Source organism: Centruroides vittatus, unplaced genomic scaffold (assembly GCF_030686945.1).
Source record: "Centruroides vittatus isolate TY-2023 unplaced genomic scaffold, ASM3068694v2 scaffold_373, whole genome shotgun sequence".
NCBI classification, from domain to species: domain Eukaryota; kingdom Metazoa; phylum Arthropoda; class Arachnida; order Scorpiones; family Buthidae; genus Centruroides; species Centruroides vittatus.
The window spans coordinates 735,376-747,420 of NW_027122704.1; the positions used below are offsets into that span (position 1 = coordinate 735,376).

The window sequence follows — 12,045 nt, forward strand, 5'->3', positions numbered from 1 at the left end:
AATATCTCTCACACTTTATTTTAAATATATAGAATTTCATGTAGTGGTGCAGTAATTATGTAAATATTGTTTTCAAACTGAATAACTAAGCTTATTTTAAACTTTTTACTTTGCAAGGAAAAGCATGGCAGTTTTACAGAGCATTATATAACTCTGATAATTGAAAAAGAGAAGAAGAAGGTTTATGTGGGAGCAATTACAAGAACTCAAATCTAGAATGGATGAGCATCCCTGAGATCTGAAGGCTAGAAAAGTAACATTAAATAAAGAAGGAATGAGGAAGTGAAAGTAATTTGGGAAGAAGCCAAAATTATTGTTATGATGAAAGGAGAAAATATAAGTGATGCAGTTTAGAGGAAGAGGTTATTAATAGTAAAGAGAGTCTCCCAATGACCAAGATATTCCTGATTAGAAGAAAAAGGGAATTGGAGCCAATAGGACAGAGGGCAGGAAATTGGATTTTTGAGTGCTCGTGATATTTTGGACTAAGTTTTTTTAGATAATCTAATAGGTTGATGGATGTTTCAAATCTGTGTCAATGTTAATAAGAATTTGGTTTGTAAGTATTGTGGATTTTAAATTGCTAAAATGGCAGCAGAGAATCTATGTTTATATTAAATAGTTGGCTACTGGAATTCTGAAATGTTCTGGAACTTTAAGACTTTAGAATATTTTTTTGAAATTAAGAACATGCAAAGTTTGTGGTTCTAATTTGTTTGAGGAGTTTTAGGGCAATTTAGAAGTAAATCCTTAATTCTCAAGGATGGACTGACAAAGTCAAAAAGCACTTGTGTTTATTTGTGATGTTATATATATAACATCACAAATTTGCACATCTGCATATTTTAATCTGCATATTTCAAAAAAGCATATGACAGTAAACCTAGATCAAGTCTTTGGAATATATTGGAATAAGCAACACTTGAAAACATCTTTATGGGGAACCACAATATTAAGGAGTAATATCCTTATAAGCCAAACTCTGTGCGCCTGCAAGGTCTCTCTGGTCACTCAAAAAATCCATTTACAACTGATCAAATATCTTTACTTTCTCTTTTCAGAAAAAGATGATATATGCATTTCAGATTGAAGAGGGATTGTTAATTATGCTTCAGTGTTAAGCACAGTGGGTGATCAGTTAACGAACAATCCTTTCCAAGACTTTGTTCGTTAACCAATTATCAATTTACCATGGATTTTTATGGGAATTTGATTAATCTGTTCTAGAGACTCCCAAATATAAAAAAATATATACTTTCTTACTACGTTTATTTATATGTAATAATAAAAATACATATATACACACAGTCTTGCATTTTTATTAGTCATGTTTTTTCCACTTGTGAAAGTTAAAGAATCTGTCTAATATTGATTGCTTTTCTCTCTTCTTCAGGATTTTTCAGAAGTCATTAATAGCATTGTAATTGTAGAGATCCCTAAGCCTATTAACCTCAACCTGGTTTGGATGCCATTCTAAGACTTTTTTTTTTCATTGGATGGTCATCATTTCCCCTTTCGGGGATCAGAGTCACCCTTGTCCTGCTTACAGCACCACAAGGGAGACATTTACTTTATTCAACTTACTTTGAGTACTTTCAGTCATTAATACATATCTATTATGGAAATTACATGGAAACAATATGTACATAGGCTTCTTTGCCTTTACAATTTGCGACTCTTTGTCGCATAGGGAGCAACTCGCTCCCTCCCTCACGACAAAATACTGCGTGTGAAGGTTCTCATTTCTTGTAGGATTTCTCTAGTCCATATTAGTTGGTAAGTGTCAGTGTTAGATTTGTTTGTTATTTCAGTCATCAGCAACCTCAGCTGCAGCCTCTCTCTTTCATAACTCATACACTCATTTAAGAGATGCTCTAATGTGTGGTCACTCTCCCCACAGCTGCAGGTAGTGTCTTGTCGTTTTCCAATTCTCTTTAGGTAGTCCTTTGTATTGCAATGATTTGTCAAAAGTTGGGTATAGAAATGATCCAGTTGGAGCCACTTGAGATCTTTGACCCTCTCTTCTATGTTTGGGAGCAACCAAAAGGTGTGTCTCCCTTTTTCGGAGTAACTCCATTGATCTTGCCATTCCGTGATAGTGTCCTGCCGAAGCAGTTTCTTGACATGTGAAATCGGCATTTTGTTGTATGAGATATTAGTCAATTGTGTGGCCTCTTTGGCCAGGGCATCTGCCATTTCATTTCCCTCAATTCCTATGTGAGCCTTAACCCATTTTATTTTAATATTCAAATTATGTCCTGCAATTAATTTCTTAGTTTCCATTACCATTCTATTAGAATCTATATATTGTTGAAACGTTTGTATAGTGCTACGGCTATCAGTATATATAGTTATGGAGCCACCCAGTTGGGCGGAGATACCCCACCGGACTGCCTGCATTATTGCATAAAGTTCTGCTTGATATACCGAGCAATGGTCGGCCAGCCTGTACTGTTCATGGTGTATTCATGGTGTACTCTTCATGGTGAAAAAGGACAATCAGGAGATTGTCCTTTTTCACTATGAAGGCCACTCCCACAGTGTTTTCCATCTTTGACCCATCTGTATATATCTCTCTCTCTCTCCTCTTCCTCTATTATTTTTTATCGGTTTCCGATTGTAAGGTTTAGGCAACATTGTTGCCGTTGGTTTGGTCTCGTATTCTGTTTCTTTTATGATTTGGTCTCCTATTTTTACTGGTAGACCTCTCCTGCACATGTAGGTTCTGGCCCTCTCTTTGAGAACCAGGTCAATGGGTGGCATTCCCGCCACCACCATAAGCGCCTCTGTAGATGTGGTCCGATGTCGTCATTCGTAGGAGTGCTGATCGTTGTGCACTTCTCATCTTTCTTATTATGCTACCTTTGTTTGTGGCCTCATACCAGGCTCCTGCTGCATAAGTCATTTTTGGTGTAAATGCTCCCTCATAGATGGTAGTAATGGCCTCAGAATTGAGTCCCCATTTGGTTCTAGCTACTCTTGCTAGTGCATTAAACAAGTTTGTACACTTTGTTCTTATTTCCAAGGCATGTGGAAGCCATGATAGGTGGTGGTCCAGCACCACCCCTAGATAGTTTATTTCTTTCTCTACTTTGATGCTGTGGCCTTCCATTTTAATGGTTGGTGTACGTTTATATAAATCAGGAGCTGTTTCCTTCGTGAATATAATTGCTCTTGTTTTTATGGGGTGAAATATAGCTTTAGCTGCTTACCCCTATCAGAGATCAGCTGTAGAATTTGTCTGCTTTTGCTATCGATTTCTCTGCGTGAGTTAGCACCAAATAATACTATGGTATCATCTGCATACGCATATTCAGTAACACCTTCTCCCTTGTCTGTCTTTAGAAAATTATCATAAGCAATGTTCCAGAACAGTGGTCCTGAATTTGATCCCTGTGGACACCCTCTGTTCAATGTCCTTTTAATGATAGTGCCACTAGCCTGATGAATTATCATTCTTTCATTAAGGTAGTCCTTTACTATTTCGTAAATATTCTTTGGGCATCCAGCTCTTCTTAGGGTGTGAAAGATAAGGGGCCACCATGCATGGTCAAAGGCCCCTTTTATATCCAAGCTTATTCCGCAACAGTACTTTTGTATGTCCAACGTTTCCTTAACTTTTTCAATTACTTTCCTTATAACATCTTCCGCTGATCTATCAGGGAGAAACCCATATTGTTTAGGGCTAAGAAAACCATTTTCCTCTATATGTTGGGTTATCCTGCTGCTGACAAGGAAGTCCAACACCTTCCCCAGCATAGGTAGTAGACTTAAGGGTCTGTAGCTTTTGGCCAGACCTCTATCTAATTTGTCGCCTTTTGGGATTATTACTAGTTTTGCTATCTTCCATGATTTTGGGAATACTCCAAACTTCAAACACAAGTTATATATTTCTCTCAGATAGCTGGGGCCATTCTAAGACTGTTGTTCTGACATCCTCCCACTTCTTCAAAAGATCTTTAATAGCAGATGTTGGCATTAATCCTTTTTCAGAAAAAAACATATCTGGCCGAGTTTCTTGGTGGTGTTCATTCAAGAGTTTTTGGCATTCTTCTGTTGTCAGATCAGTTTCAGGTTTCATTATGAGCTCTTCAATGTTCTTTATTTCTCAGATATAATTTTTGTTACTACTTTAGCTGCTTGAGCCTTCTTGATTACACAGTATTTTTCTTAGATAAGATTGAACTGCAGCCTACTGTAGACCTGTTCAAGCAATACTGCCCAGCAACATCTGACATCTTCTGCCCACTCTCTACCTTTGCTATTATACTCTCACCTTTTGAAAATAAAAACTGACACAAAACTTAATGAGTGCCCGCCCAACAGTCTCACAAATACTATAAAAAATTGTTTCTGTGAGAAAAATAAAAGGCTGGAATTACAAGGGAGAGTTTCAAAGTTTGGAGGAATACTATCCAATCAGTATATACCAGGCTGAGCATCAATGTCGACGTCTCATGCACTCTGAAAAGTTTCAAATTGTTGCCTGAAGACAAAGGAACACCAATCGGTATTCATTATTTTACGTTGCTTCTTCTTGTGTTTGGGAGGTATTCGTTGTCCAAACATAAAAATCTTTCACGAAAGTGTTTGTTATCCGATTTGTTCTTAGTCTGAACAGTTCATTAACTGATCACACACTGTATTTTTCCTCTCAAATTATACTAATGTAGGTAACATTGGATGGTAAAATTATTGGACATTACAATTTTGCAAGTCTCAGTTTTAATTCTTTTATAATCACAAATTATTAGCAGTATTCCACAACAATTAAAATATTACTATATCTCAATAGATAAACAATATTTTTTATTTTTAATAAATATAAATTGTTAAAATACAGAGCATTCACAAAAATAACCTTTGTCTTTGCTTTTTCTGCAACGACGGACAGAAAAAGCAAAGACAAAGGTTTTTTTGTGAATGCTCTGTATTTTTACAATTTATATTTAAATGTAAAATAACATCAGCCATGTGTTTATTTTTAATATTTTCTAAAAATACATTTTATAATAGTTCTTCATGCATTATTGTAATCTTATAACAGTTCATTAAGTATTGTAATTTTATAGCTGTCTGTTTTCATTACATTGTTCACCTATTGAGATGTAGTAATATTTTAATTGTTGTGGATTGTATAATATTGCAAATAATTCTGTGATTATAGAAGAATTGAAACCAAGACCTGCAAAATTGTAATAATTTTATCGTCTACTATTGTCATCTAAATTAGGTGTATTTTTTCCTCCCAAATTACACTAACACCAAAAAAGGATAATATGCATTTTGGATTGAAGTGTAATCATCATGTTTTTCTGAAAAGAAAAAGTAAAGATATTTGATCAGTTCTAACTGGATTTTTTAGAGTGACCAGAGACTTCACAGGCACATAAAGTTCGACTTAGAGGATATTACATACAATACTGGAAAAGTTATGATGTTTAAGATTGGTGTAGAAGGGACACAAAAATGTTAGAGTAAATTGTCTACATTTTGGGTACACACTGAACTCAAGCAGGAGAATACATCACAAATAATATTCAATATTGTGCTGAAAGTGTACAGAAGGATCAGAGCAAAAAATCCAAAATACCAAAAATAGAACTGATAAGCAGAAGAGACTCAGGTAAACATCTCAGAGAAAATGATTCAATAATGTTAGTGTTGAAGGGCTGAGAGAAAAGAAAAACTAGAGGGACCACAATATCTGGCATCAAATTATGCAGAAAGAAAAGAGCTTACAAAACTTATGAAGACTAAGAAGAAAAATTTATGTATAAACTGTACAGTGAAATATTAAGAAGGTAATTTTTATTTTATAATGAAATAATTTATAGTGAAAGATTTAAAGAAAGATAGATTCTATGTTGTCCTATAATTATTTATAATACAGAACATTCATCAACCTGATAGACTAGTATTACCAAATGATCTGCCAGATATACATTCTGCTATAATAGAAATAAATGTGTAATAATGAATTCTTACAAGTTTCACTTAAACTGTGAACTCTAAAACTAAACTGAACCTATTGTCTCTAATAAATAAATGAACTTATTAAAAACAAGTTGTTGTTAATGAAAAAGAAAAATCATCACCACAGAAACTTCAAGTAATCGATTTTCTTTCTAATTTTATTGCCACATTTTAATTTTAATTTTTGATCATTTTTATCAAAACACTTTTTAAATAATTTTTAAGCAATTCAGTAGCCGATACAAAATTTACTGAAAATTTTCTCCTAATCTATATACAATATCAATAAAAAGATAATTTACAACTACTGCATCAGGCTTCGATACTTAAAAGATGAATTTACTTCAACTTCCAGAATAAAACAATGAATTTATTTCTCAACTTTTTCCTTATCAGAAGTTTCTAAAAACAGATCTATGGGTTTATCATAACCCATTAAATGCTTAAAAAGTTTCATGTTCTTAATTTGATTGGGGTCAATAAACATTGGTTGTTTTTTGGCTATGAAAGTAGTCATCAAACCTGCCTTGGGTATCATCACATCATTTGCTGTGAAAACAGTTACTTTTTTCCTTAGAAACAAAGTAAGTGTGGTGGCAGAAAAGTTTCCAGTTTCTGGATTAAAGGTCAACTGTAGAACATATCGTCTGGTCAAAATATGAAGAAATATTGGTGTACACAATATAAAAAATACTGAGAACGTACCAAAAGCTATAGTAATGTATATATTACTTTCCAACATTTTATACCAAAGAAGAGGTTGGGCTGCCAATCCTGCTAAGCTGGATATTAGAGAGAGAGCTTTCACTGCCACTATTTGAAGCTTCAAATCTCCTTTATAGACAAGACTTTCAGCTGGCGGATCCTCTTTTTTATCATTGCTTGAACACTGACGGACAAATAAAGATGAAACCTAAACAAATAAAAATTTTAAAAAAAAATACATTATAAAAGTTTAATACAACAACTGTTGCTGTTATCTTTTATCATTTTAACTTGAATGGGAATAAATCATTCATATTAAAATGTAACTATAATAATACACATTTTTTATTCTTAAAAGTATTTTGTGTGTGGCTATATAATAAATGAGGTAAAAAATTGTTGTTCATATATATGATTAAATTCGCCAAAGCATAAAAAAAAGGTTAAAAGTGATAGATACCATATAAATGTTTTATATTAGTAATTTTTAATTTGAAATAGCCTTGGCAGTCTGTTTTATCTGACTTTTTGGTTATCCAAGGTAGCATCAGTCCACATTATCTTGGATAATAGGCATTCTATTGTGGCTAAACAATGACAAAAACATAGCAAATTTTACAAATTTTGATAAATACAAAGTAAGGTGCAATGATTACTAATGACCTGGGGGGTACCTGGACTTTACCTAGGACAAGAAAGTTTCATGTTCACCAGGTGGTCATAAAACAAATTCTTAACAGTATTATTTATTGTGACATTAAAAATTGCAGCTTAGCATTGTGACAATCATATTTTTAATTTATTTAATTTAAAATATATGCTCTCCACTTCAAATTAGTAGTGGCTTGTCCCTGTACATCATACTTTTCCTTTAACAATAGAGTTATGCCAATCATTCATCTAACATCTTTCAGGGAAAAATTTTTGAACTGAAATAACATGCCTTCCGGTTTGCATTGGAAGTTCATACATAGTTAATCGGGCCCCTAAGGTTTCTATTCTATAGCTGGTCTTGTCTTTCAACCATCTAACTCTGTTCTCGAGATTAAGGAAAGACAGATGCATGGACAACGAGGAATTCATAGGTCTACAATTTTTTCAAATTGCAGCCCAATTACTAATATTTCTGAGTATGAGTGATCAGTACAAAAGAATCTATGATCAATTAAAACAGCCGAATAAAGAATAGGTGAAAGGATAGATGCAAATAGAATTTAAAAAATATACAATATTTACATATTAAGATAAATAAGTATTCTTAAGTTGTCTATTACCCTCAATGCCTGACCGAATGCAAAATCATTTTTAACCAGCGTTTTAAACATCTTGCCATTGTTTTAATTGTTACTTGTTCATTAGTACAGTAGTTTTTACTACTGGCATTTTTTATTTCAATTATACCATAATTGTTGTTAAAGCCTTGTACAATACTGCAAAAAGCAGCAGACAGAAAACAGATTTATGAATTGTAATTCAGTCAAACTAAAGAGACATGCTAAAACAATTAAATAGTATATACTATTTAATTGTTTTAGCATGTCTCTTTAGTGTCAGAATCAGAATTTCCACTAATTGTAATTCCATTTATTACTATTATGATTATAATAAGAGTCCACTGAATTTATTAATCTGCAAGGCAATTTTCAAGAAAAGGTGTTATGAACTGTTGATTATAAATTCGGGTTAATGTTACCTATGGTAGCGAAGTCGGCGATGGGGAAATTCTAGACTGTGGTGGGAAAATTCTTTTTCTCTACATTCTACAGTGACAGGTAAATTTTTTCTACCCTACATTCGACGTGGGCATGTTCCCTGTAACCTCGAAACGGAGTCACGAGATTATCGGAGGTGATTCAAACTCCTCCGATAATCTCGAACGACAGGCGCTTTGACATGATTGATCGGCAATTATGCAAATTTTATTTTTCCAAAAGTGGAGTATGCGTGTTGTATTGTGCAAAAAGATTATTTCGACATTTGGATACTTTTGGAACTTTTCTGTTATAAGGTAATTAATAATATTAATAATTTTCCTTGCGAATTTAAGCAATTGGAATTTATTTATTGAAAAATTGGCTAAGCGATTTTTGCAATTTTTGGATAGATATTTCACAAGTTAGTCATGTCGAATTGCAATTTAGAATTGGACAAATTTTGGAAAGAGTATACTGGGTGACGTTTTTATCAGTTAATCGAAGCAGAGTCTTCTGAACTAGGATTAGACGAAAGAATTGATGGCGAACCGAAATTTTCCATAAAACTGGGCCTCCGACACACCGAGGAGGTTTGCCAGAAATGTGGCCAAACATGCAAAATCACAGCAACTGGAAATCATGCGTGATGCATTGCTGAAAATGCTGGCGGAATAGTTCAGCTTTCGAAAAAACGTTCAAAGGGAAATGTGGCAATATCTCACGGGCAAATCTTTTGACGTTCATATGGCACTATATCAGTTTAGGGTGTAATTCGAGTAATTCGGCAATTTCCTCGGGTATTTCTAAAAAAGCAGGCATAGACTGGTCGAATACATCCCGGTCACAGAAAAATACCTAGTTGAAAAGAACCAGAAACTATTCCAGCTGCTCCCGCACCTAATGTCAGCAAGAAAGACAAAAAAGCAAAAGAAAACATAAGACAAAGGTGGAAAAAAGAAAGAAAAAGTGTTAAAACGAAAGGGAAAAAAAGAGCCTCGTTACGTACTGGAGAGTCAAGTTCAGTCGACGGGAAACGTGGAAAAAGGGGAAAAGCTCAGTAACAAAGTAAGTTATCCTATTTTTTTATTTGTATTTTTTAGTATTCTTATTATAGAATGTAGGGTAGAAAAAATTTCCCCGTCGCCGACTTCGCTACCATAGGTATCATTAACCTAAATTTGTGAATGGGTTTATATTAGATATTTTCATGTCATTTTTGATGTGACTTTGAAGAATGGTTTGAAAGAGAAGTTTATTTGTTTACTCTATTCTGACTACAATAAATGAATAAATATAACATTAACCATAAAATAAGAAATTTAAATTTTATTTGAAGTAAATTAATTAGATAAGTAAATACTAACTTGAACAGGCAAGGATTGCAATTTTTTAGTAGAAATCTGACGAAAGATACAGCAGTTTCCATTTAAAGTCTTAATTAAAGGTCGTCTTACAGCTAACAGCAGTCGAAATGACATCTTCGACGAGTTCTATAGAGAATCAAACATTATAATTGGGCGCCGCCATGATGTAAATACGCCCTCTGGGGATGAAAGTAAATTACAATTTTCAAATTAAAAATTAAAAAAAATTAAAATCGAAAATTTTTAACAGAATAATATAATATATTAAATCAAAACAAACGTTAAGTTATTATAAAATAATTTTATAAATTTTATAACGTTATTTTGTTATTTCAATATGTCAAATTTTACAAGTATAATTACTGTTCGGACATGTGGTTAGCAGAGATAAATTACAAATTTACGACCAGATCTATATATTTGCTGAAAGAATATTTTTAATAACTAACATTTTCACCTATTCCTATAGGCCATTATGTTTCTTAAAACCGTTTTTAGAAACTGACGATGGCCTATAGGAGTAGGCTGAAAATGTCATTAAAAATATTCTCTCAGCAAATGCATAGATCTGGTCGTAAATTTGGTATAATTACTTTCTACTTCATTAGGATAGACGAGATAGAAGTATTTCTTTTTTAATCGAGTTCATCGGTTCATTCAAGCGGCTTCGGTCAAACCCAAAATGAGGAACACGACCCGAAATATCTGGGACGAACCATCCCGTAAAATACCTGAGAATTTTCGACCTGTCCGGATTCGATTCCCAGTCCATCAGAGTGAAGCTGGCATTTTAATCGCTCGGCCATCCGGTCACTAGTCACTGTAGCCATTATACCTAACCATGATATTATCACCTGTAACTGGCTTTTGTCACGATGTTCATTGGATCGTATCGGGTCCCTACTCTCTTCAGATTCTAATTCAACGAGAATCATTTTATAGACTGTATCTAGATACTTCGGTAAACAGACTGTTTTAGTCGTTCAAAATCCAATGTTTTTGATGCCGTTTTAAATGGGTCTTTCTGTGCACAGGTGTCAATGGAACGCAACGTAATGAGCATCTGACAAAATGACTACTCATCCGAAGTCTTCTGTAGACTTCAGATAGTAGAGATGATAGAGACTTATTACACTGCTGATAGCAGAGTAATAAGTCTCTGTTATCACTACTACACAGTGTTTGAGATTCATTCATCTTTTGTAGCAGTTTGTCGTACTATTTGGTATCCACTTTACGGCTGACGTCCAACACCTGTTTTTTGAAATCTTGCCTAAAACTTGGATCAATACTTTACGGCACATTCAGAGTCCTCGACCCACGCATCAGCTACTGGCCTGCTTCTAGCCTTTCAATAGTTCTTTCATTCATAAAATTGCGTACGTGGTATTGTCATTGTCAGTATCATACAATAACGCAGTAAAAAATTGTCATCGATTTCAATAGAAATAATGCCGTGCTACTATTGTATTTATGGATCCTACGTATTTTGCAAAAACTTGTACTTTTTTATAAAACATTCGACTATGTTTTGGGTATTCTTATTGTCTGGAAATGTTTCATAATTTTTTGAAATTTCAACTGAACTAATATTCAGTGGCATCGGAACATGCCTATATATGCTAAATTTGATTTAGTGTTAAATGGCTTTTTTACAAAAGAAAAAAAAATCATTCACAAACCAGTGTTTTTAAAACTTTCTTGATTCCAAAAATAACATTACAGCTGGTAGTTTTCAAGTTGCCCATTGCATTGCTGGCCACGAGAAACCTCTTTTCAGAAGGAGAGTTTGTAAAACAAGTGGTTTTAGAACGCAGTGCTACTTTGTTTGCAGATTTTAAAGAAAAAGACTTGATTATAAAGCGTATGAATGAGTTACCAATAAGTCGCAATACAATTAAAGATCGAGTAATAGAATTAGAAAGAAATTTTTATTTTGCAAATACATAACGACTTAAATTATGCAAAAACGTATTCAATTGCTTTAGATTATGTAAATGGTTGCAATGATGTAAATGCAATTTAAAAATATTTAATGATTACACAGGAAATAAAACAAGCCTTTGAGGAGAGATTTAATCAATTTAAAAGTTTGGAAAATACATTTCACTTTATTTTATATCCATACAAAAGTGAATTCGAAACAATGGAGTTAACCGAATTTATGTGGCCAAGTATCCATGATTTAAAAATGGAATTAGTTGAATTTCAAAGCAGCGTAGTATGGAAAAATAAATTAAAAACTTGATTTCCGAAGTAGAAGGAAAATGTCTGAAAGTAGTGAAGATAATAATGACCCCACATTA

At 33.5% G+C, this 12,045-nt stretch overlaps 1 protein-coding gene across 1 annotated transcript; it reads right to left on the minus strand.

Moving 5' to 3' along the window:
• Positions 1-6,116: 6,116 nt before the first annotated feature.
• Positions 6,117-9,912, minus strand: LOC136988674 (transmembrane protein 70 homolog, mitochondrial). The gene is made up of 2 exons (XM_067286592.1): positions 9,740-9,912; positions 6,117-6,889 (listed from the first exon to the last, which is right to left on the minus strand). Exons 1-2 carry the CDS (start codon positions 9,851-9,853, stop codon positions 6,347-6,349), a joined length of 657 nt encoding a protein of 218 aa, XP_067142693.1. The 5' UTR covers positions 9,854-9,912; the 3' UTR covers positions 6,117-6,346.
• Between the last annotated feature and the right edge of the window lie 2,133 nt (positions 9,913-12,045).

Excerpts from the sequence above, each read along its gene's own strand:
- LOC136988674 (XM_067286592.1), bottom strand. The coding sequence starts at position 9,853 with ATGTCATTTCGACTGCTGTTAGCTGTAAGACGACCTTTAATTAAGACT. Across the intron at positions 6,890-9,739 it reads TGCAATCCTTGCCTGTTCAA|GTTTCATCTTTATTTGTCCG; the intron begins GTTAGTATTTAC and ends TTATTTGTTTAG.